At 47.8% G+C, this 20,689-nt stretch overlaps 1 protein-coding gene across 1 annotated transcript in view; it reads right to left on the minus strand.

Moving 5' to 3' along the window:
• The window catches only part of Tekt5 (tektin 5), a 37,109-nt gene that overhangs the window by 8,532 nt on the left and 7,888 nt on the right, over nucleotides 1–20,689 (minus strand). Inside the window, exons 2-5 of the mRNA XM_052195454.1 lie at nucleotides 19,945–20,028; nucleotides 18,700–18,770; nucleotides 15,384–15,527; nucleotides 11,464–11,686 (exon numbers count right to left, since the gene is read on the minus strand). Coding sequence (XP_052051414.1) covers nucleotides 11,464–11,686; nucleotides 15,384–15,527; nucleotides 18,700–18,770; nucleotides 19,945–20,028 — 522 coding nt within the window. The remainder of the gene's footprint in view (nucleotides 1–11,463; nucleotides 11,687–15,383; nucleotides 15,528–18,699; nucleotides 18,771–19,944; nucleotides 20,029–20,689) is intronic.

Genomic DNA, 20,689 nt, shown 5'->3' on the forward strand with positions numbered 1-20,689 from the left:
CATCCTGCAATCTCAGCGCTCCAGAGCATCCCAATCCAGGTCCTGATTGCACTAAGCTCTGAAAGCTGTTCTCAACCAGAACAAAGAAGAAAACTCAAGCCGGCGTTTATTGCCCACAGGGCCCTGCCAGGAGTTGTTCCCCTGCTCAAGGGATGCCTTCTCAGATGCAGGCAAGCTCCCTTCATCCAGCTCCTCAGGCCGTGGCTAATGTGCCTAGGCAGCTTCGGTTGTACCTCATTAAACAACGCTTCAGAGCTTTGGCCAATGTGTGAGTCCCTTTCTTTGAGACACAGATGTGACAAGGCCTTACTCAAGTTCACAGTCACTCAGAGCAGAGGCGGATACCCTCTGGAGAGAACACTTCCCTCTCCAGACTAATGCCCTGCCTTGTTATACTACACACTCGAGCAAGGGCACACACACACACACGGCTGCCTGGCATTTTGGCCCAGACTCTGAGGGGTTCCCCTGGAATGTTCATCTTTCTGTTCCCACAAAGCTAGGGAAACAGGCTCCAGGGCACACACAGTTGGGCTCATCCCAGAGGCTGGGCGGGACCTCTGGGGATTGGGCCCAGGGGGTCACCCCATGGGAGGAGTCTTGGCACACTGGATCAGGCAGCTGCCAAGATTTCTCTGCCCTGGCTGGGAGTGGCAACTCGGTTGGAAAAGGGTGGCATGAGAGAGAGAATTCCTTCTTCACTCCTCTGCACCCCCATAAGGCAGGGTGCCTGCCACTTAAAATAAGGAGCCCGGCAGGGTGTGTCTGAAGCCTCCCCAGCGCTGGGCATCAGAGGACAGATCACTCCCGAAAACTGCATAGCATTGGAGTCACACATGCTTCATACCTCACCCACTGTTCTTATTTGCTGTGTGACCTTGTGAGTTTCCCAGCCTCTCTGAGCCTGATGCAATCTCTACTCCACATCTGTAGAGCCCTTCCTAGTTGCCAGATGCATTTTCTTTCATTTGCTGGACTGGCAGAATTACAACAACCCACTAAGGTGTTGCTAGGAGGAATGAATAAGATGGTTGATTCTTTTTTCTTTCAGTTTTTAAAATCTATTTGGAACGTTAAATATGATAGAAGTAGAAGAAAATCTCATATGAAGTCCTCCTTGAAAGGAAATTGTAAAAAGTTCCTGATTAGACAGAAACCATTCCATCTCCAAGGGAGAATATATTCAGCGTAACTATGGTTTCATAGAATGTATTGAGGAGTGTTCCTTCTGTTTCTATTTTGTGGAATAATTTGAAGAGTATTGGTATTAGGTCTTCATTGAATGTCTGATAGAATTCTGCACTAAACCCATCTGTTCCTGGGCCTTTTTTTGGTTGGGAGACTATAAATAACTGCTTCTATTTCATTAGGGGTTATAGGACTATTTAGATGGTTTATCTGATCCTGATTTAACTTTGGCATTTGGCATCTGTCTAGAAAATTGTCCATTTCATCCAGATTTTCCAGTTATGTTGACTACAGGCTTTTGTAGTAGGATCTGATGAGTTTTTGAGTATCCTCAGTTTCTGTTATGTCTCCCTTTTCATTTCTGATTTTGTTACTTTGGATACTGTCTCTGTGCTCTCTGGTTAGTCCGGCTAAGGCTTCATCTATCTTGTTGATTTTCTCAAAGAACCAGCTCCTGGTTTTGTTGATTCTTTGTATAGTTCTTTTTGTTTCTACTTGGTTGATTTCAGCTCTGAGTGATTATTTCCTGACATCTACTCCTCTTGGGTGTATTTCCTTCTTTCTGTTCTAGAGCTTTCAGGTAAGCTGTTAAGCTGCTAGTGTGTGTTCTTTCCATTTTCTTTTTGGAGGCATTCAGAGCTGAGTTTTCCTCTTAGCACTGCTTTCACAGTGTCCTATAAGTCTGAGTATGTTGTGGCTTCGTTTTCATTAAATTCTAAAAAACAGTCTATCATTTTTTTCTTCATTTCTTCCTTGACCAAGTTATCACTGAGAAGGGCATTGTTCATCTTCCGTGTGTATGTGGGCTCTCTCTGTTGTTGTTGTTGTTTTTGAAGACCAGCCTTAGTCCATGGTGATCTGATAGGAGGCATGGGATTATTTCAATCTTCTTGTATCTGTTGAGGCCTGTTTTGTGACTGATTATATGATCAATTTTGGAGAAGGTACCATGAGGTGCTGAAAAGATGGTATATTCTTTTGTTTTAGGATGAACTGTTCTATAGATATTTGTTAAATCCATTTGATCCATAACTTTTGTTAGTTTCAGTGTGTCTCTGTTTAGTGTGTGTTTCCATGATCTGTCATTGATGAGAGTGGGGTGTTGAAGTCCCCCACTATTATTGTGTGAGGTGCAGTGTATACTTTGAGTTTTACTAAAGTTTCTTTTATGAATGCAGGTAACCTTGCATTTGGAGCATAAATATTTAAAATTGAGAGTTCTTCTTGGAAGATTTTTTCCTTTGATGAGTATGAAGTGTCCTTCCTTATCCTTTTTGATAACTTTTGTTAAAAAGTTGTTTTTATTCAATATTAGAAGAGCTACTCTGGCTTGTTTCTTGGGCCCATTTGCTTAGAAAATTATTTTCCAGTCCTTTACTCTGAGGCAGTGTCTGTCTTTGACATTGTGGTGCATTTCCTGTATGCAGGAAAATGTTGGGTCTTGTTTATGTATCCAGTCTGTTATTCTATGTCTTTTTATTGGGGAATTGAGTCCATTGATGTTAAGAGATATTAAGGAATAGTGATTGTTGCTTCCTGATATTTTTTATGTTATTTTTATGTTTGTGTGGCTATCTTCTTTTGGGTTTGTTGAAAGAAGATTACTTTCTTGCTTTTTCTAGGGTATAGTTTTCCTTGTGTTGGAGTTTTCCATCTATTATCCTTTGTACAGCTGGATTTGTAGAAAGATATTGTGTAAATTTATTTTTGTTATGGAATAACTTGGTTTCTCCATCTATGGCGATTGAGAGTTTTGCTGGGTATAGTAGTCTGGGCTGGCATTTGTGTTCTCTTAGGGTCTGTATGAGGTCTGCCCAGGATCTTCTAGCTTTCATCATCTCTGGTGAGAAGTCTGGTGTAATTCTGATAGGTCTGCCTTTAAATGTTATTTGACTTTTTTTCCCTTACTGCTTTTAATATTATTTCTTTGTTTTGTGCATTTGGTGTTTTGACTATTATGTGTCAGGAGGAATTTCTTTTCTGGTCCACTCTATTTAGAGTTCTGTAGGCTTCTTGTATGGCTTCTTTATTTAGGTTAGGCAAGTTTCTTCTATAATTTTATTGAAGATATTTACTGGCCCTTTAAGTTGGGAATCTTTGCTCTCTTCTACACCTATTATCCTTAGGTTTTGGTCTTCTCATTGTGTCCTGAATTTCCTGGATGTTTTGGGTTAGGAGTTTTTTGCATTTTGCATTTTCTTTGACTATTGTGTCAATGTTTTCTATGGTATCTTCTGCACCTGAGATTCTCTCCTCTATCTCTTGTATTCTGTTGATGATGCTTGTATCTATGACTCCTGGTCTCTTTCCTAGGTTTTCTGTCTCCAGGGTTGTCTCCCTTTGTGATTTCTTTATTGTTTCTATTTCCATTTTTAGATCGTGGATGGTTTTGTTTAATTCCTTCACCTGTTTGGTTGTGTTTTCCTATAATTCTTTAAAGGGATTTTTGTGTTTTCTCTTCCTTTTAAATTTTATTTATGGGGACTGGGGCAAGGCTGGTGTGAACCATGGTACAAATCAACAGGAAAGTCAGAAGACAACTTCTGGGAGTCAGTTCTCTAGTCCCATTGTGCGATCTCAAAATTGAACTCAGCCTGTTGGGCTTACCGAGGGAGTGTTTTTACCCACTGAGCCATCTCTCTAGCCTTTCTCTTTTGAGACAGCATCTCAACTCTGTAGCCTAGGCTGGCCTAGAACTCAGTATGCTCCTCCTGCCACAGTCTTCCAAGTACCAATGCATACTGTTTGCATCACCATATCTGCTATTCTTTATAAATCTCTTCCAGATGACTCAACTTGGTATTTGTAGTAGGAGGGCTGCCAGACTATGTGGAGATGGGTGTGGCTGTGTTGTAATAAAACTTTACTTATACAACCAGGTAAGGGCCAAATTTAGCCCTAGGCCTATTAGTTTGTAACTCTCTACAAACCATCACAAACTGAGTCATGACCCCTTAGTTCTACAAAGCTGCTACTCCTTAGGCTTCTGGGATTCAAAGATCAGCTGCTCTTGAGCCGTGGTTTTTCAACCTAATCCTGAGACCCTTTAATACAGCGCCTCATACTGTGGTAACCCCCACACCCTCTCTGTCCCTCCATAAAATTATTTTTGTTGCTACTTCATAACTACAATTTTGCTACTGTTATGAATCATAATGTAACTATTTTGGAGAAAGAGGTTTGCAAAGAGGTCATGACCCACACAGGTTGAGACATAGCTTTTGCCCTTGCTACTCAAAATCTGGGCCAGCGACCATTGAAGTCTGAGAACTTTCTGGAGAGAGAGAGGGTCTTGTTCTAGTCTAGACCTGGTGTCTGGCTCTACTAACAAGGCTCTCAGGTGACTTTCCTGCATGCTCAAGGACAATAACCGGGGCTGGTATGTGGTTTGAGGCCAGTCTCAGGTTAAGTTTGCAAGACAGAGGGACATGGCTGGGAACAGGACTCACAGCATCGTGGTAAGGACAGAGGCAGGAAGAGTAAGAGGACAGCTGAGAAGTGAAGCAGGGAAGGGAACAAGGTGGTGAGGCTGGGATCATCACAACTACAGCTTGCCTACCCAGCAAAATCCAAATGAACCTTCTAGAAGCCAGGCCTTGGAGCTGACATACTATCCCCAAATAGGCACTCCCTCTGCTATGTGTGGTCTCTGGAAAATCCTGAACTTCTCCCAGCCTCAGTTTCTCCAGCTGCACCTTGGCCACAGTGACAAGGCTAAGGAGCCTCTGCTTTCTTCCTGTTCCCAGGAGAAAGAACCACTCAGCACTCCCCAATAGGTCTGTCAGCAAGCATGCTAGCAGACAGACAGAGTGGCAGACGAGTGCTAGCAGAGCAGGCACAATGTTCCAGGTTCCACCGTGGCACTGCGGACACTGACCAGCACTGAACAGTGCGGAAGGCAGCAATCTCCACAGCCCCAGACAAAAGAACTTTACTAGGTAGAAGAGAGGGCTGCTCTTCCCAGCTGGGACACAGACCAGGGTGATGACTTTGGGGGTGGGGTGGCAGAGCTGCCTGCCTCATAAACCTCCCTGCCTGCATCTTGTCTTGTGACAGCAGAACAAGCCTCTGAGGCCAGGAACTGAGGTTTAATATGGACAGAGGAGTGGATTTAGCTCCAGCTGGCAGTCAACCTCCTCCAGCTTTGTGCAACCTTGAAAATTTATTGTTTTCTGATTTGCACAAACCCAGGGGTTTCCAAGGAGATGCCTGCCGTGATCCAAACAAACTCTCCAGCAAAATGCCTGGAATACTGGGGCAGGAGGGTCAGTCAGTAGTGGGATATTTTTCAACTTCACCCAAGCCCAGGAGCAGAAAGTGAAGAGAGAAGGGCTCAGGAACCTTGCCAGGAACTCAGGACATGGATGATCCTGTACCACAGTCTTCCTATCCAGCCCTTAAATGTGGGCACGGCGGGGTGAGGGAGGAGGGACGATGTCCGGTGGGCAGGAGCACGCGACACATAAGAACAAGGACCTGAGCTCGAGTCCTCAGGGCCCACAGGAAAACCTGGGAGTGGTCCCGTGCCCCTGTGCCCCTGTGCAGAGAGGAGCAGAGCCTGGAGGAGCTCTGTGACTTGCTGGCTCTCATCCCAGTACTACAATCCCAGAGAGACCCTGTCTCAGGGGGAAATGGTGGGAATGATAGGGCAGGATGCCCTCGGCAGCTGGGACAAGACAAACCAGCTCCAAACTTTGACAGACACATCAGGAGTAAATTTGGATTGTAAATGATTGCTTGGATACGAAGATGCCAAGCAAGCCGTGAGCCCAGCAATGCCAGAGGGCACAGGCATCAGTGGTTAGCAGACAGCCTTCAGCCGGGGTCCTGAAATCTCTGCTAGACTTTGGGAATGATTTGGGGTGGGGACCTACAGGATGGTTTAGCAGATAAAGGTGCTTTCAGCAGAGCTTAAGGACCTGCACGGTGAAGGAGAAAACGGACTCCCACAAGTTTTTCTCTGACTTCCACAAATGAGCTATGGTGCCTCCTGCAACAAATCAAGGTAAAAACAAAACCGAAATGGAGTGGGGGCACGTTAAATTCTTGGAAACCCACTATCTGAAGGCTTCAAGGCATTTCCTCACACATTTTTCTTTTCTCTCATCTCCCTCCTTCCTCTGTCTCATCTATCTATCTATCATCTGTCATCCATCCATCCATCCATCTATCATCATTCACCCATCCTCCCACCAATCAATAGATCTATCTATCTATCATCTATTTCATTCTATCTCTCCACAGTCTCACATGCCCTAAGATGGTCTCAAACACATTAAACATAACAGAGAATAACCTTAAATTTCTGATCCTCCCAAGTGCTAGGATTACAGGTATGGACCCCCCCACCCTACACTCACACACACACACACACACACACACACACATTGACAAGTTTTCTCTAGCACTGGGGACCAAACCCAGGGTTTCATGCACACCAGGCACACACTCTACAAACTGAGCTACATCCCTGGGGATTTTTAAGAGGATTATAGCCGGCATACCTGTCCGACTGTGGTAGTTTTGAAGAACAGTGGCCTCCATAGACTTGTATTTGAATGTTTGGTTCCCAGTTAGTAGACTATTTAGGAGGGGGGTAGGTGTAGCCTTGTTAGAGGAGGTGTGCCCCTGGGGGTGGGCTTTGAGGTTCCAAAAGCCCTTCTCTTCTCTTCTCTTCTCTTCTCTTCTCTTCTCTTCTCTTCTCTTCTCTTCTCTTCTCCCTCTCTCCCTCTCTTCCCCTCCCCCTCCCCCTTCTCTTTCTGCCTCCAACTTGTGGATCAGGATGTAGGCTGCTAACTACTGCTCCAGAGCCACACCTGCCTGCCGCCATGCTCCCCACCATAATGATCAGAACCAACCCTACCCATTTCTACAATGTTTAGAGCTAAGAGTCTTTCCTATAACACTGAGTGTGTGCACAGGGCCAGGCAGGGCCAGGCCAGCAGCTCTGCGTCCCAGGACCTGGCGAGATCTAGAAGCCAGACGTCAGCAGCTTGGTCTTTCACCCCAGTGCTGGAAGGGATCCGGCATTTCCCATCCACAGAAACCTCACTGTCAAACAGAGGCCAGAGCTAGAGCTGGGACCCTGGCTCCCTGCTGACTGTCAACTCTCAGACTCTTCCCTTTCTTACCCAGTTCCTAAGCAAAGAGGTGGTTTTGATGATGCTAACGACCATTTGAAAGCCAAAATGCCAAGGACTTCAGTAGAAAAGAAAAGCTTGAAGGGTTTAAGACTCACAGACTTCTATGGTCTGGTTAAACTCTTTCCATGACAAGTAACTTTCTCTGTCTCTTCTTTCCCTCCCTCCCCGTCCTCCCTCCCTCTCCCCGTCCTCCCCCTCCCCATCCTCCCTCTTTTCTTTCCTCTCTTTACCCTTCTTTTCTTTTTTTTCCTTTTTTTTTTTTAAATGAGGTGTCACATATCCCAGGCTGGCCTCAAAGCCACTATAAAACTGAGGAAGACCTCAAAGCTCTGATCTTCTGTCTCCATTTCCTGTGTGCCAGAACTGCAGGCAGGTACCCTTGGGCCCAGTTTGTACAGTGCTGCCGAGTGAAGCCGAATGTCGTGCACGGTGGGCAGGGATCCTGCCAACTCAGCTGCACTCCCCAGTCCTCCCTCAGGTTTCTGAAGACTCTAACGGAGCTCAACACTTTCTCTCTGCTGTACAGTTACCTACTCAGGGCTTCGAGGCTCTCCAAACTAGTAGCCGACTAATCAGTGGACTCTAGGGTTTGGAATGCAAAGGGGATGGTCTCAGGAGGTGTGGGGGCTAACAGCAAGCCAGGCAAAACAGGCAGGTGGTCCTCTCTGCCGGGATGGAGAGAGAGTATGTCGGGGTATGAGCCGGAGTAAGAGTGGGTTTAGTAGTAGAATGCATCCAAAGTATGAAATAGAAGCAGCCAGAATGATTCTGAAGTTTGCAAGTGAGCACGTAGAAATTGAAGCCCAAGAAACCCCCGGAATTATCTGGAAGTTAGAGCTACTAAATAGAGGTAGGGAAGACTCCGTGGAATAAGCAAGAGAGTGAAAAGTCCTGGAGATGGGGGTTCAGCCCACTAAGAAGAGGCCTCTACGAATCCATGTTCAGACCTGGGGTGGCTCCATAGGAAAGTGCTTGCCCACGAGCATGAGGGCCTGAGTTCGGATCCCCAGAGCCCAATAAACGACTGTAGTTCTAGTTATGGGGAAAGAGAGACAAGCCCTAGAGCTTGCTCGCTATGCAGGACAGCTGAATAGGTGAGCTCCAGGTTTGATTAGAGGTTCTGTCTCAAAATGTCAGGCAGAGAGTGATGGAGGAAGATGTCTGCTGTTGACCTCTGGCTTACACATCCACCAGTGTATGCATCTGCACGTGTGTACACACACACTTCACACACACACACACACACACCCCGCACACACCACACACACCACACACACCGCACAAGCATGCACATAGAAAAAAGGACATCCAAGCGCAGGTGTGGGCACGCAGCTGGGTGTGGGACCAGAGCAAGGGCTGGCTGGAAGAGGTGTGACTCAGCAGTCAGGGCTGATTATAGCTATGGAAAACAATCACCTGAGGGATGGGGGGGGGCGGGACTTATGTAAATACAGTGCTTATATTGAAATCCTCAAAACTAAATAAAGGAAAAAGAAGAGAAACACACTAGCCTGCCTGTGGTGCATGCCAGGCAGTCTAGCATTTGGGAATCTAAGGCAAGAAGATGATAGCTTGAGGCCAGCCTGGGCTATATTACAAGTTCTAGGCAACCTAGGCTCTACAATGTATCTCAAAGAGATAAAAACAAACAAACAGAAAAACAAAACCCAAACATTTATCATTTCCCTGGCCATTACACACTGCTCCCCTCCGTGATGGTCACACCTATCTGGCTCCTGTCCCTTGTCCCCTGACTATAGGCAATCCACAGCCTTGTTGCCAGCAGAGAACCAGCCTGATTGAGGCTGGGCTTCTGGCTTGTTTGGCTCACCTTGGTGTCAGCCTTCTGATGCCACACCCCTGACCACAGCAAGAGGGAAGTGATAAAGACTGTAACAGGTTACCCTGAGGCCAAACCCCACCGGGGGCCTTTCTCGTCCCTGCACAAATCTAGCTATGCCTATGTCTAAGCCTGGCTTGGTCCCTCAAGGAAAAGAGAGAGGAAGGTGAAGCGAGGGCAGGAGAAATTGCCCAGATGTTCACCCAGGCCAACACACACTGCTTTTGATCTTCCCAGCCAGATCTGTGGCATTAGCCGCCAAGGCTCCAGGGCTCCTTAGGAACGCCCCGGCCCAGGCCCCGCCTACTGGCTCATGCGCAGGTCTGTACTGGGCGGCGGCAGGTCTGTACCGCCAGTGTAGACTCGCTTCTCCCACTTCGTTTACTCCTCCACTTCTGCCTTACTGTGTACATGTCATAGCAGGATTAGCAGGATCTTTCTCTAAATCCCTTCACTTTATTTTATATGTCATTATTGTTAGACTATTTTTGTTTGGTTTTTTTAATTCTATTTTTAACTGCATTTACTTGTGTGTGTGTGGTGCGCACACAGAGGTGTGGGGTAACAAGTGCACGTGCCACAGCCAGCTCACGTGGAGACCAGAAAGCAGCTTCAAGGATCAGTTCTCTTTTTTCCCACCATGTGGGTCCTGGAGATAGAACTCCAGTCAGCAGGCTGCATGGCCATTACCCACTGGCCATCTCCTTACCCTGAGTGTTTTGTTTTTGTGGGTTTGTGCTGTTATTTCAAGAAATGGTCTCTCACTCTGTATACCAAGAACTAGCAGCAATCCTCCTGCCTCCCCCTCCCATGCACTGGGCTTACAGGTGTAAGTCTCCACACCCGGCTCAACCCAGTTTAGAGACAAAAGGAGCGCTTGTTTTAAGTGGAAGCTTTCTATCACTGTCATTGGTGTAAATCAAACAGCATTGCTGTTTGCGGAAAGAACATTAACAACGCACAAAATAAGAACGAGGCAAACGTGTGTTGAGACTCTAGTCCGTCGGGCGCTGTGGCCATCTGCACCCCAGGAAGTCTGCTGACAATGGAAGGCGTCATGTTGTCACTATTCAGCTCAGTGACACTAACGGTCCTGTAGCAGAGCACATCTTGCCTGCCGGGGCCTGCCTCCAACACCTTTAGAATCAACATTTTCTAGAGCTCAGCAATTTGTCTACATAGGCCAGCCGGTCAGGGACCCTGCGGATCCTCCTGTGTCTGCTTCCCTAGTATTGGGACTGCAGGCTCACACTGTAGAGTCTGTCTCTTTATGTGCGTGCAGGAGACTCAATTCAGGCCTTCACTTGTAATGCAAGTGCTTTGCCAACTGAGCCACCCCTCGCCCACTCACCCCTCCTCCCCTTGCACACCCCTCTGTCTGGCTTTGCTGTAAACACATCCCTGTCTGTCTGCTGCATCCATGGAGACCCCCTTCTGACTCACTCCCTGCTGCTTCCCTCATTACAGTCTTGCAATTATTCTCGAGAAACTCATTTTGTCTGCACACCTGGGCTGATGGGAGCATGTGAGCGGGCGTAAGCTGCTCCAGCAATTTCCATCAAGGTCTGTCTGTCTGCAGCCCACTACATCACAGACATAGAGGTATACAGCAAAAGGGCTGTTTCACAGGGATTCGGGGCTAGGCCCTCCACCTTCCCCATACCCTGCAACAATGATCAACACCCCTAAATCTCTCTGTGTAAATTCCACTCCTACCACTGCTCTCAAACTGACTGTTAGCTGCCTGTAGACAGGCGCACATTTGGAGGCCCCTCCCTTTATTCCTAGTGCCCAGCGGAGCTTCCAGTCACCAGGATGCAGTCTACATTTGCCATGAGCAGGGGAAATCATCTCTGTGCAGGAAGGATACCCCAGAGGTGTGAACTGACACATTGTACCCCAGTTACAGGGTAAATAGAGGGTGTGTTGTCTTGGAAGAAGAGGGAGTAGCGGGTAGAATGGGGCAATCCTCTAACTCAGAAAGCACCCACCCTCTACAGGGGGATGTCATGCCACAGAAAGCCTTTGAAAGCCAAAGGGTGCTGCTGTGGCAGACAGTGTGCTGTCAAACTCAGGTATGAACTCAGACAGAGAAGGTGCCAGGAGTCAATCAGTACCCTGGGAGCCATGTCAACAGCCAAAAGTTCCAGTTTCCATCCAAGGCCAAGGACACCCTCATCCCCTGGGAAGCTCACGGCGCTCTCTGGGATGGGACAAGCTACAGCCCACGAGAGAGACTGGACTGTCTCAGCACCTGGACAGACACGGCGCCTGGGTGCTCCACCTGCGTACCTTAGCCAGCTGTGTCTGCAACTTGTTCTTCACATCGGTCTCCTCAGAGATGCGAGCGTTGAAGGCTAGGTTGGTATTGGTGAACTGCCTCCACATCTGGTCTGACAAGGTCTCGAACAGGTGCTCTGCCTCCTCCCGCAGCCGGATGGAGTTGGCCCGCATGTTCTGAGCGTGTCTGATGTTGTCATTGCTGAACTTGGCCCAGGTCTCAGGAACGGAGACCCTGCAAACATACAAGGACAAGTAGAAGTCAGGTGGGGAGCTGGGGGGAAGTCTTGGGGACCTCCTCGTTCAGGCGATCCTCACTCTGGGCACGTGGTTCTTCCATGTTCCTGCATACCCAAGGCTAAACCTGCCTCCCCCCCCCCCCCCCCCCGCTGTCCCTTTCAGGAGTCCCCGGCACAGCCTCGATGAGCACAAACGACCCTGTTGAGGACAGCAGCCCTGACCCATCCCTCTTTGTCCGGCACAGATAAGGCACTCAGTAGTGGATGGGACAGGTGGTGGTTCTTCTGCCCTGCACCTCCAAAACCATAACCAGCCCAGAGTGGCTCCAGTGCCTAACTCAGTGATGCCTGTGGCTATGCACCGAACTAACCTGTTTACTCAACAAATAAGGGCTTTAGTTGGCGGCTTTATGCTTTGTTTTTCTTGCTTACTTGTTTGTTTGTTTGTTTTTGCAGTACGGGAGCAGAACCCAGAGCATCACACAGGCTGCTGAACCATACACACACACACACACACACACACACACACATACACACACACATACACATACACACCCTGCTCTAATCATTACATTTTGAAGGTCCACCAGGGCCACACTTTATTCTCAGCTCCAACTACAGAGACTTGAGTAAGAATGATGGCACCCAGGTCCCTGAGGCAGCTCATATGCAGAGGAGGAAAGTTTGGTAAAGTCAAGCGCTGTTCACACATCCCATGTGTGCCTGAAGGGATTTAAAAGCTCGTGATGGTGACACTGAGTCAGGTCTGCATTTCCGCTGTTGAATTCAACTGAGATAGGAAAACCACATGGGAACTTCCAGAAATAATCAATGTATACGTTTTATTTTATCCATTTCAACACATTATAATGGCATTACATTTATTTACTTATTTAGTGTGGGTGCATGTGTACAGAGTCAAGAAGACGCCCTGCAGAACTCCCTCCTTCCACAGTGTGGGCCCTGGGGATCACACTCAGGCCATCAGGCTTGCTAGCAGGAGTCTAGCCCCTAAAGCCTCTATGATATGTTGCTGTGGTCATTCTGTTTATTAGGGTTATTGTTACATTTGTTTGAGCCGATCCTTACAAGTTTTTAATGCATGTATTGAAAAAAAAAAGTTGTAGTGGTACACACCTGGAATCCTAGGAGGCTGAGGCGGGAGAACCAGGAGGTGTCTCAAAAAGACCAAAATAAAAAAACAGAACAAGAACCTATAATATTGCAGTGTTTGGTCTCCCTACATTTCCACTCACGGGGAGAGTGTGTATAAGAATATAACCTGTGAATCTTCAAGGGCTAGCCTGAGAGACCCTGTCTCAAAACAAACAAACAAACAAACAACAAAACCAAGCAAGCAAGCTAACAGCACCCCCATCCCCAAGCGTATGCTAAGACAATGCACTCCCACAATGTGAGATGTTATCATTGTCAGTAGATCTGATGCCATGCCCCTGCCTTCCCTAGGAGCAGGCAGCTGTGAGATCCCCAGAGATAAATTCCCAATCCCTGGGGGAAGTCACCTAAGATGGCTTGTCTCCCCATACATTGTGCACCTCAGTAGCAAGAATGCACTTCCCCAGAGCCCAAGTCTTCTAAAGACAGAAGGGCGGGCAGGCTTCGATGGAGAGGCGAGGAGTCACCACTGGCAAAACACAGACATATTGCCCATTGTGGACACAAGGCTCTGTTCTGCCAGCTGCTGTGTGAGTTTAGCTCAGCCGTTTCATCCTTCTGTGAACTGGTTTCACAAAATGGGGATAATTATAGTGCCTATGCCCAGGATGAAATTCCTATCATAGAACCAGACACACTGTAAGTACTTCTCAAGTGATTATAAATTCATAAGATTTTGTGTGTCAGCAAATGTCACCGTCACCACCTTCATCTCTATCAGCACTAGTAGCACTGTGGTCATCACTTCGTCATCACTGTGGTCAGCCTTCGTCATTGTCATCATCACAACCGTTGCCAGCATCATGGCTCCTAACCGAGGCTGCTGAGAACTGCACTGGGCAGAGGCATCGCAATCCATACAGTCAGTCACTAGACCTCCTCTTTACTCTACCTCAAACCTGCAGTGTCCTGAGCTAACACAACCAGAAAGCAAAAGTCGCCACAAAAGGCAACTCTGAGAGTCCAATCACTTGAGGGCTAAAGCAGTCTCAGCTTGGTGCCAGGTTTGGTAGAGGCCCCCCTAGGTCTCCTGTGTAGATGGCAGCCGTGGCTACAGGAGCAGACCCTGAAGTACTCACTGCCTCACTAGTCCAGGGCCTCGACTTTGTTGGAAAGAGGAGGAATGTGACACCAACCAGAAACCAAAGAAAGGCACCTTTCCACTTGGCTAAAATCTAGAAGATGACTCTAGGCTTGGTCCACGAACCTAGTCAGGGGCATCCTCCTTCCTCTTTCCTCTCTCTTCCTTCCCTCCCTCCCTTTCATCCATTCCTTTATTCTTTCATTTCATAAATGCCTACTGTGTATCTATATAACAATAACTGCCTACTGTGTATCTATATAACAATAACTGCCTACTGTGTATCTATATAGCATAACTGCCCACTGTGTATCTATATAACAATAACTGCCTACTATCTATCTATATAACAATAACTGCCCACTGTGTATCTATATAACAATAACTGCCTACTGTCTATCTATATAACAATAACTGCCTACTATCTATCTATATAACAATAACTGCCCACTGTGTATCTATATACTGCCCAGTACAATTCTATCTGCTAGAAATAAAAAATAGCGTGTGATAGACCAAAGACAGATGGACTTTCCTGTGGCTAAGGAAAGTGTGACTTAGTCTATCACCCTCCATGATATAGTGACATGCCCTCCATAATGTGCGACAAATGTCACTCATGGCTGCCAGGGAGAGGACGTCATGGTGCACAGGCAGCACCCAGCCAGTGACGGCTGTCCCAGCAAACACTGAGCTCCGTGCTCCCCACATCCCGTTCATCTTTTCTCACAGGGAAGTACGCACTCTTTTGCTCTCATGGTGGTGATACATAAATATAGCCCAAGAGTTTAACTCTTCTTAACTTACCCACAGTGTGCACATGGAGGCTGGGACACCGCAAACCCTGCTAGCCTGGGTGTACGCACAAGCACTGAGCCTTCTTCCCAGTTCCCAAAATTCTACTCTCCCCCCCGCCCCGCCCCCACAAATCACAGTGCTGGTGGCCACTACTGAATGGAATTTCTGCTCCTATTGGTAACAGCCATTATGTTTTCTGCTTTGGTGTAACTGGCACTGGGGTTATTCCCAGAATACCCTGGCACTATGGCAGTGGCCCTGAGACACTCTGCTAAGCCAGTCACATAATTTGTATCTTGGAGGCAGTGAAAGAAGGATGGAAAGATGGTACTGTGAACACGTACCCAGTGCCTCCCACCCAAGGTCACACAGGCGGGTGCAGAGCCAGGGCTGCAGGGCAAGCACAGACTCCCCGGACACAGATCAGTAGCTCCCACTGTTGGGCTCCCAATGGCTTTCAGAACCTTCCCCTACAGCCTTCCGCTCGGCTCTGCTCTGCTACAGACTTCCGGTGAACCCTTAACCTGCTGGTCCAACTGAGGCCCCGCCCCTTGCAACAGAGGATCCCATTCAAAGGCTGCTTGACTCCCTTTACTCCTGCTGGACCCGGCCAGGGACAAGGACAGCTTGGTACTCACGTCCCGTCAAACTTCTCCACGCCATGGAAGAAGCTAATGGAGTCAGATGTGTTTCTTAGGTTAAAACAGCTCTCATCGATATACTGTGCCGAGCTCTTGTCCTCGATGTCACGCTCTAGGGCGTGTTGAGCATCCCGATTATCACTGCAGAGAAAAGCAATACATGCTCACCCTGCATCCTTCACCAATGGTCGTCATCACACAGCCCAGGCTGCAAGCCCAGTCCGCAGCCTCCCGGGAAAGTGCTCTCTGTACGCCCAGGGACTTCTCAGCTCTATTTCCACCTGGTGTCAACAACTCGCACCCAGAGCCACTAGCGCTCGCCCCAGGACAAACTCAGCTGTTATCAGAAAACAGAAATGAACCAGGCCACCAACATGGCCCAGGAGATAAAAGAGCTTGCTACTCATGTTTGACTTGCATCGGAGCCCTGATGTCACAGTGTAAGGAGGGAACTGACTCCTGAGAGTTGTCCTCTGGTCTCCAAATGACATGTGTGTGTCTCCGCGCGCACACACACACACACACACACACACACACACGTAAAATGCAAATTGGAAAAAAAAAAGAGGATGGGCCAGCATTTACTACAAAAGGCCAAGTAGTTAATAACTCAGGCTCTAAGTAACACAACATCTCAGTGGTTGTCACTCAACCAGTCACAGAGAACATGTCAGTGTGTGGCACGCCCTTCTCCCACCCCCGCAGTAAAGAGCACTCACCAGAGGGTGGGAGTTCAGTTTCCAGTACCCACATGGTAGCTCATGACCATCTGTGACCTCTGTTCCATGGCTTCTGACCTCTCCAGATACCAGATACACATCTAGTACACGTATGTACCTAGAGGCACACACACACACACACACACACACACACACACACACTAAATAATGCTTTTTAAAAATCCCTGTATTGCTGGGCAGTGGTGGCATACACCTTTAATCCCAATACTTGTTAGGCAGAGGCAGGAGTTCTAGGACAGCCTGGTCTAGAGTAAGTTCCAGGACAGCCAGTGCTACCCAGAGAAACCTGTTCTCAAACAAACAGAAAATAAACAACAACAACCAAATTGTATTTATAAGATCAGATGGCAGGCCAGATTTAGAAGATCCCAAACATCTTTCGACAATGTTTGGCGTCATGTCCATCACAAACGAGTCCCAGTGAAATGAAAGGCTATCTGAACCGAAGGGTTGAAGTGTAGATAAAGCTCGCTCACTGCCTTCATTCAAGTTGCTCAGATTTATATAAACAAATATATCAAATGTAAACCATAGTGAAGGGAAACAACATGGGGCTTTTAGAAGACAGGAAGTAACAGAGTGGAGGGAGCCGGTAAAGCCGCCAGAGAGAGGGAACGGAGGACTTCCGGGGCTGAGCCAGTGTCTGAGACGGTGCTCAGATCAAGCAGGAATGCGCACTCTGGACGAAGCTGCACATGTGACCGAGAATTCCAGGCTAACATAGAAGCGGAAAAGCTGCAAGTAGCTGGCTTTTGTGGGACCAGGGGGCAGCGCAGAGTCGGGAACTGGATGGAGTGATGGACTGGGTGGAGTCAGAGGCCAGGCCTGGGTAGAGGCAGGGGCTGAATAGGGTCAGGGAGTGGTGCCCAGAGTTGGAGACTGGGTGGGGTAAGGGATGGTTGGAAACGGAGACAGGCAGGTGGGGGGGGGGGGGGGGCAGGAACTCTAGTCCACGCTCCTGGAACCAGAGCTAAGAAGCTTGGCCAAGGCAAACCATCTTCATGATTCTCACCAAATACCAGATGACATCTAAAATCAGCATGAATGAATTCTGAAAGGGGAATTCAGAATCTGGTCTTTAAAGGAAAACAGTAACTACTGGCTATTAATAGAAGTTTGTTTCAGACCTAAATGTACCAAGTGGACAGGAATTCCTAGCTAGGATCTAGTGACTCTAGAAGCTTCTAAACCTGAACCTCTTCCTGTTTTTCTTCTGTTGTTTGAAGGTGAGTTCTTGGCAGGGTCTTGAAGTGGTGAGGCAATTACTTCACTTAATAAGGGTTCATCCAGGCACCGGATGTGCCTGGGTGAGTGTCTGGCCTTCCCTTCAGCCCCTCCCCTCTCCTCCCTCCCTTTCTTCCCCCTCTCCCTGTGTCTCTATCTCTCTTTCATCTTAATCTCTAGCTCTTCTGGTTTCTCCATCTAGAGCCTTCTGTCTTCCTTGTTCTTTTGTCTCTCCCCCCCCCCCCCCCACTTCTCTTTCTCTCCCCCTCTCCTGTAAAAATGGTTGCTATCAAAAGGTGTCTAATCACTCAGATGAAAGGAAATGGAAGTGCTCAACGGATACCCGGGAAATGCTGTCAGGACACCCCACCAGGACCCACCCAGGGGCCTCATTAGATCAGGATAAAGAAATCCTGTGTCTTGGCTGACGAACTGGGCTGTAGTGAAAGCCACAAGATAGCCAGGAATCCGAGTGTGTCTGGCACTACTGCTGCGTGCTGGTGAGGCCCGGAGGAGGAGGAGGAGGAGGGTCGGGGCGAGAAGAGGAGGAGGAGGGTAGGAGGAGGGGGAGGAGGAAGAGGGGGAGGGGGGAGGAGGAGGAGGAGGAGGAGCCTCCTCGTCGTCTTTTTGGCATCCTCTCACCCTGCTCCTCAGCCCACCAGGAAGGGCCCAAGCTTGGCTTCTCCCCAGTCGAGAAGAATCTTTTCAGTGTGGAAGCATGTACCATGAGAATGCCCTGTTTCCTGGATGTAAGTCTCAGTCCTGGCCCAGAAAACCGTGAGCCAGGAGTCAGCCTTGAAGCCTCCCAGCAAGCTAAGTCTGAGTATTCCCACACTACAGACCACCCTGCTGGCCACATCAGGAAGGGCAGCCCGGGCCGTGCCCTCTGAGACAGGAACCAGCAAACAAGAAAAGCCAGCAGAGCAGCGTGCCGGGTCTAGGAAAGGCAAACGCCAAGCTCCGGTGCCATGGGAGACGCCGTCTCCTGGGAGCCAAGGGGCCCAGGGGCTTAGCTAGGGGCCCAAGCCCAGCAAAGCAAAGGCTTCCCTTTAATTAAGCGAGGGGCCCCCGGCTTGGCATGATACCACTTTACATCATGGTCTAAGAACAGAAGCTGGTGCCTTTTGAAGACTCCCTGCTCAAGCGTCCAACACCCTTCTGGAGATGTCCCAGTCCGTTGGCTTATTGCCTAATGTCACCGAGTGCCGCCCTTCCCAACTTCAGACCTGGCCCGGGGAAGCCATAGCTGGTGTTAAACATCTAGCAACACACCATGAATCTCAACCCAGAGACAAGTTTCCCAGAAACCTGGGAACCCACAAACAATCCTGAAGGAGAAGGCTCCTTACCGAATCTGGAAATCAATTCGCTTAGCTAATTTTCTCATCTGATCTTGGCAACATTTTAGTAAATCTACTTCCTGAAATGAAAAAAGAAAGGAAGAAAGAAAGAAAAAAGTCAGAAAGAGCTGACACAGGTGGAAGTTCACAGGTCAGAGCCCTTCTGCAGGAACTCATGCAGGGAAACACCAGAGTGGGGATCCCAGCACCATGGAAGCTAAGAATGGATGGCAGAGGCCTTGATATCAGCATCCTCCAGCCTCAACCTCCCTAGTGCTGGGATTGTAGGCATGTGCTGCCATTCCTAGGTTTCTTTTTTTTTCTCTCTTTCCCTTTTCTCCCTTCTTCCTTCCCCCTCTCTTCCCTCCTTGTTTCTTCCTCCCTCCTCTCTCTCCTCTCTCTCTCTCTCTCCTCTCTCCCTCCTCTCTCTCCTCTCTTCTCCTCCTCTTCTTCTTCCTCTCTCTGAATTCAACTCAGGGCCTAATATGAGCTCTGCAGGCAATTCTACCACTGCACTATCCTCCACACCCTCTTTTTATTTTGAAACAGGAGCACATGGATTTGCCCAGACTATCCTTGAACTCAGTTTATAGCCCATGTAGGCCTTGGCTTAGGTGATCCTCTGGCCTCAACCCCTGTGTAGCTGATATTACAGGCATGGGGAACTATATTTGGCTTCTTTTATGCACTTAAAAATTAAAATAAAACTTAGCAACCACCTATGTGCAGAGTGATCACAGATTATTTTATCATTAAATTAAACTGTGTACCTGGTTTACAGTGTATAGTATATGCTTTATAGACACTATGATCAGGAGTAGTGTTTGGCAAGCGTATATGAAGCCTTTGGTTGGATTCCTAGCTCTGTATAACTGGATGTCATAGTGTATGTCTGTAATTCCAGTGCTCAGATGGTAGATTCAGGAGGATCAGAGGCTCAAGGTCATATCTTCAGCTACATAGTAAATTTGAGGATAGCCTGGGCTACATGAGGCCCTGCATAAAAGAACAAAAATAAATACATGTGATTTACTATTATTATACATTCATATGGTCATTTTTAAAATAACAAGATTGAAATAAAATAATCCTATTCTGTTTTGGATTCTCCCCATTCCTACATGAGGACCTTGGGGCTCCACTCATGTTCTCTGAACCCTAACTCCATAGGTCATTCTGTCTGCTCCAGACAGACCCTTCTGAACCTTCTGATCAGCCAACTGTCCTCTCTCCCACTTCCAGGTAACACCTTACCCGGATAAGGTTTTTCTCCACGTTGTCATGGACCAGGTCAATTCCGATCCTTTTCTCCCGATTGTACAGACACTCCAGGGCCACCTATTGGAAAAATGGAAAAGAGGGTATCCTTTGGAGACTTTGGTAGATCAAGTGTAGGTGACATACAACCTATGCCTCATGGGCTCTGTTCTGTAGAAACCTGGTGTTCTATGGGCCTTGTCACTGTGAGTTTGTGCCAGGGACACCGACAGCCCCTGTACTCAAGGCAGGACAAGGACATGTCCTGGGAAAGCAGAATAATTGGGAGGGAACCCGTGAAATCACCTTGATAGGGCTTAGAAACACCTAGAAACCAGGCATAGTGTTACATGCCTTTGATCCCAATACTTAGAAGACAGGAGCAGGTGGATTTCTATGAGTTCCTGGTCAGCCATACATAGTGTGTTCCAGAACAGTCAGAGCTATATAGTGAGCCTTGGCTAAAAAGAAAAGAGAAAGAAACAAAGGTAGACAGATGGATAGATGACAGATGATAGATGATAGATAGAAGATGGATAGATAGATAGATAGATAGATAGATAGATAGATAGATAGATCTAAGACCCCACACCTCTGGGTGTGTCCATGAAGATGATTCCAGAGGTGATTAGTTCAGGAGGACTCAGACTTCATCAGTGGATTAAGGTCAAAGGTTAAGGTCTAGGGGGAAGAAGGTCACAGGAGTATATCTCATAAGCCCTGGTCTCTTCTTGTGTTTTCT

Source organism: Apodemus sylvaticus, chromosome 10 (genome assembly GCF_947179515.1).
Source record: "Apodemus sylvaticus chromosome 10, mApoSyl1.1, whole genome shotgun sequence".
NCBI classification, from domain to species: domain Eukaryota; kingdom Metazoa; phylum Chordata; class Mammalia; order Rodentia; family Muridae; genus Apodemus; species Apodemus sylvaticus.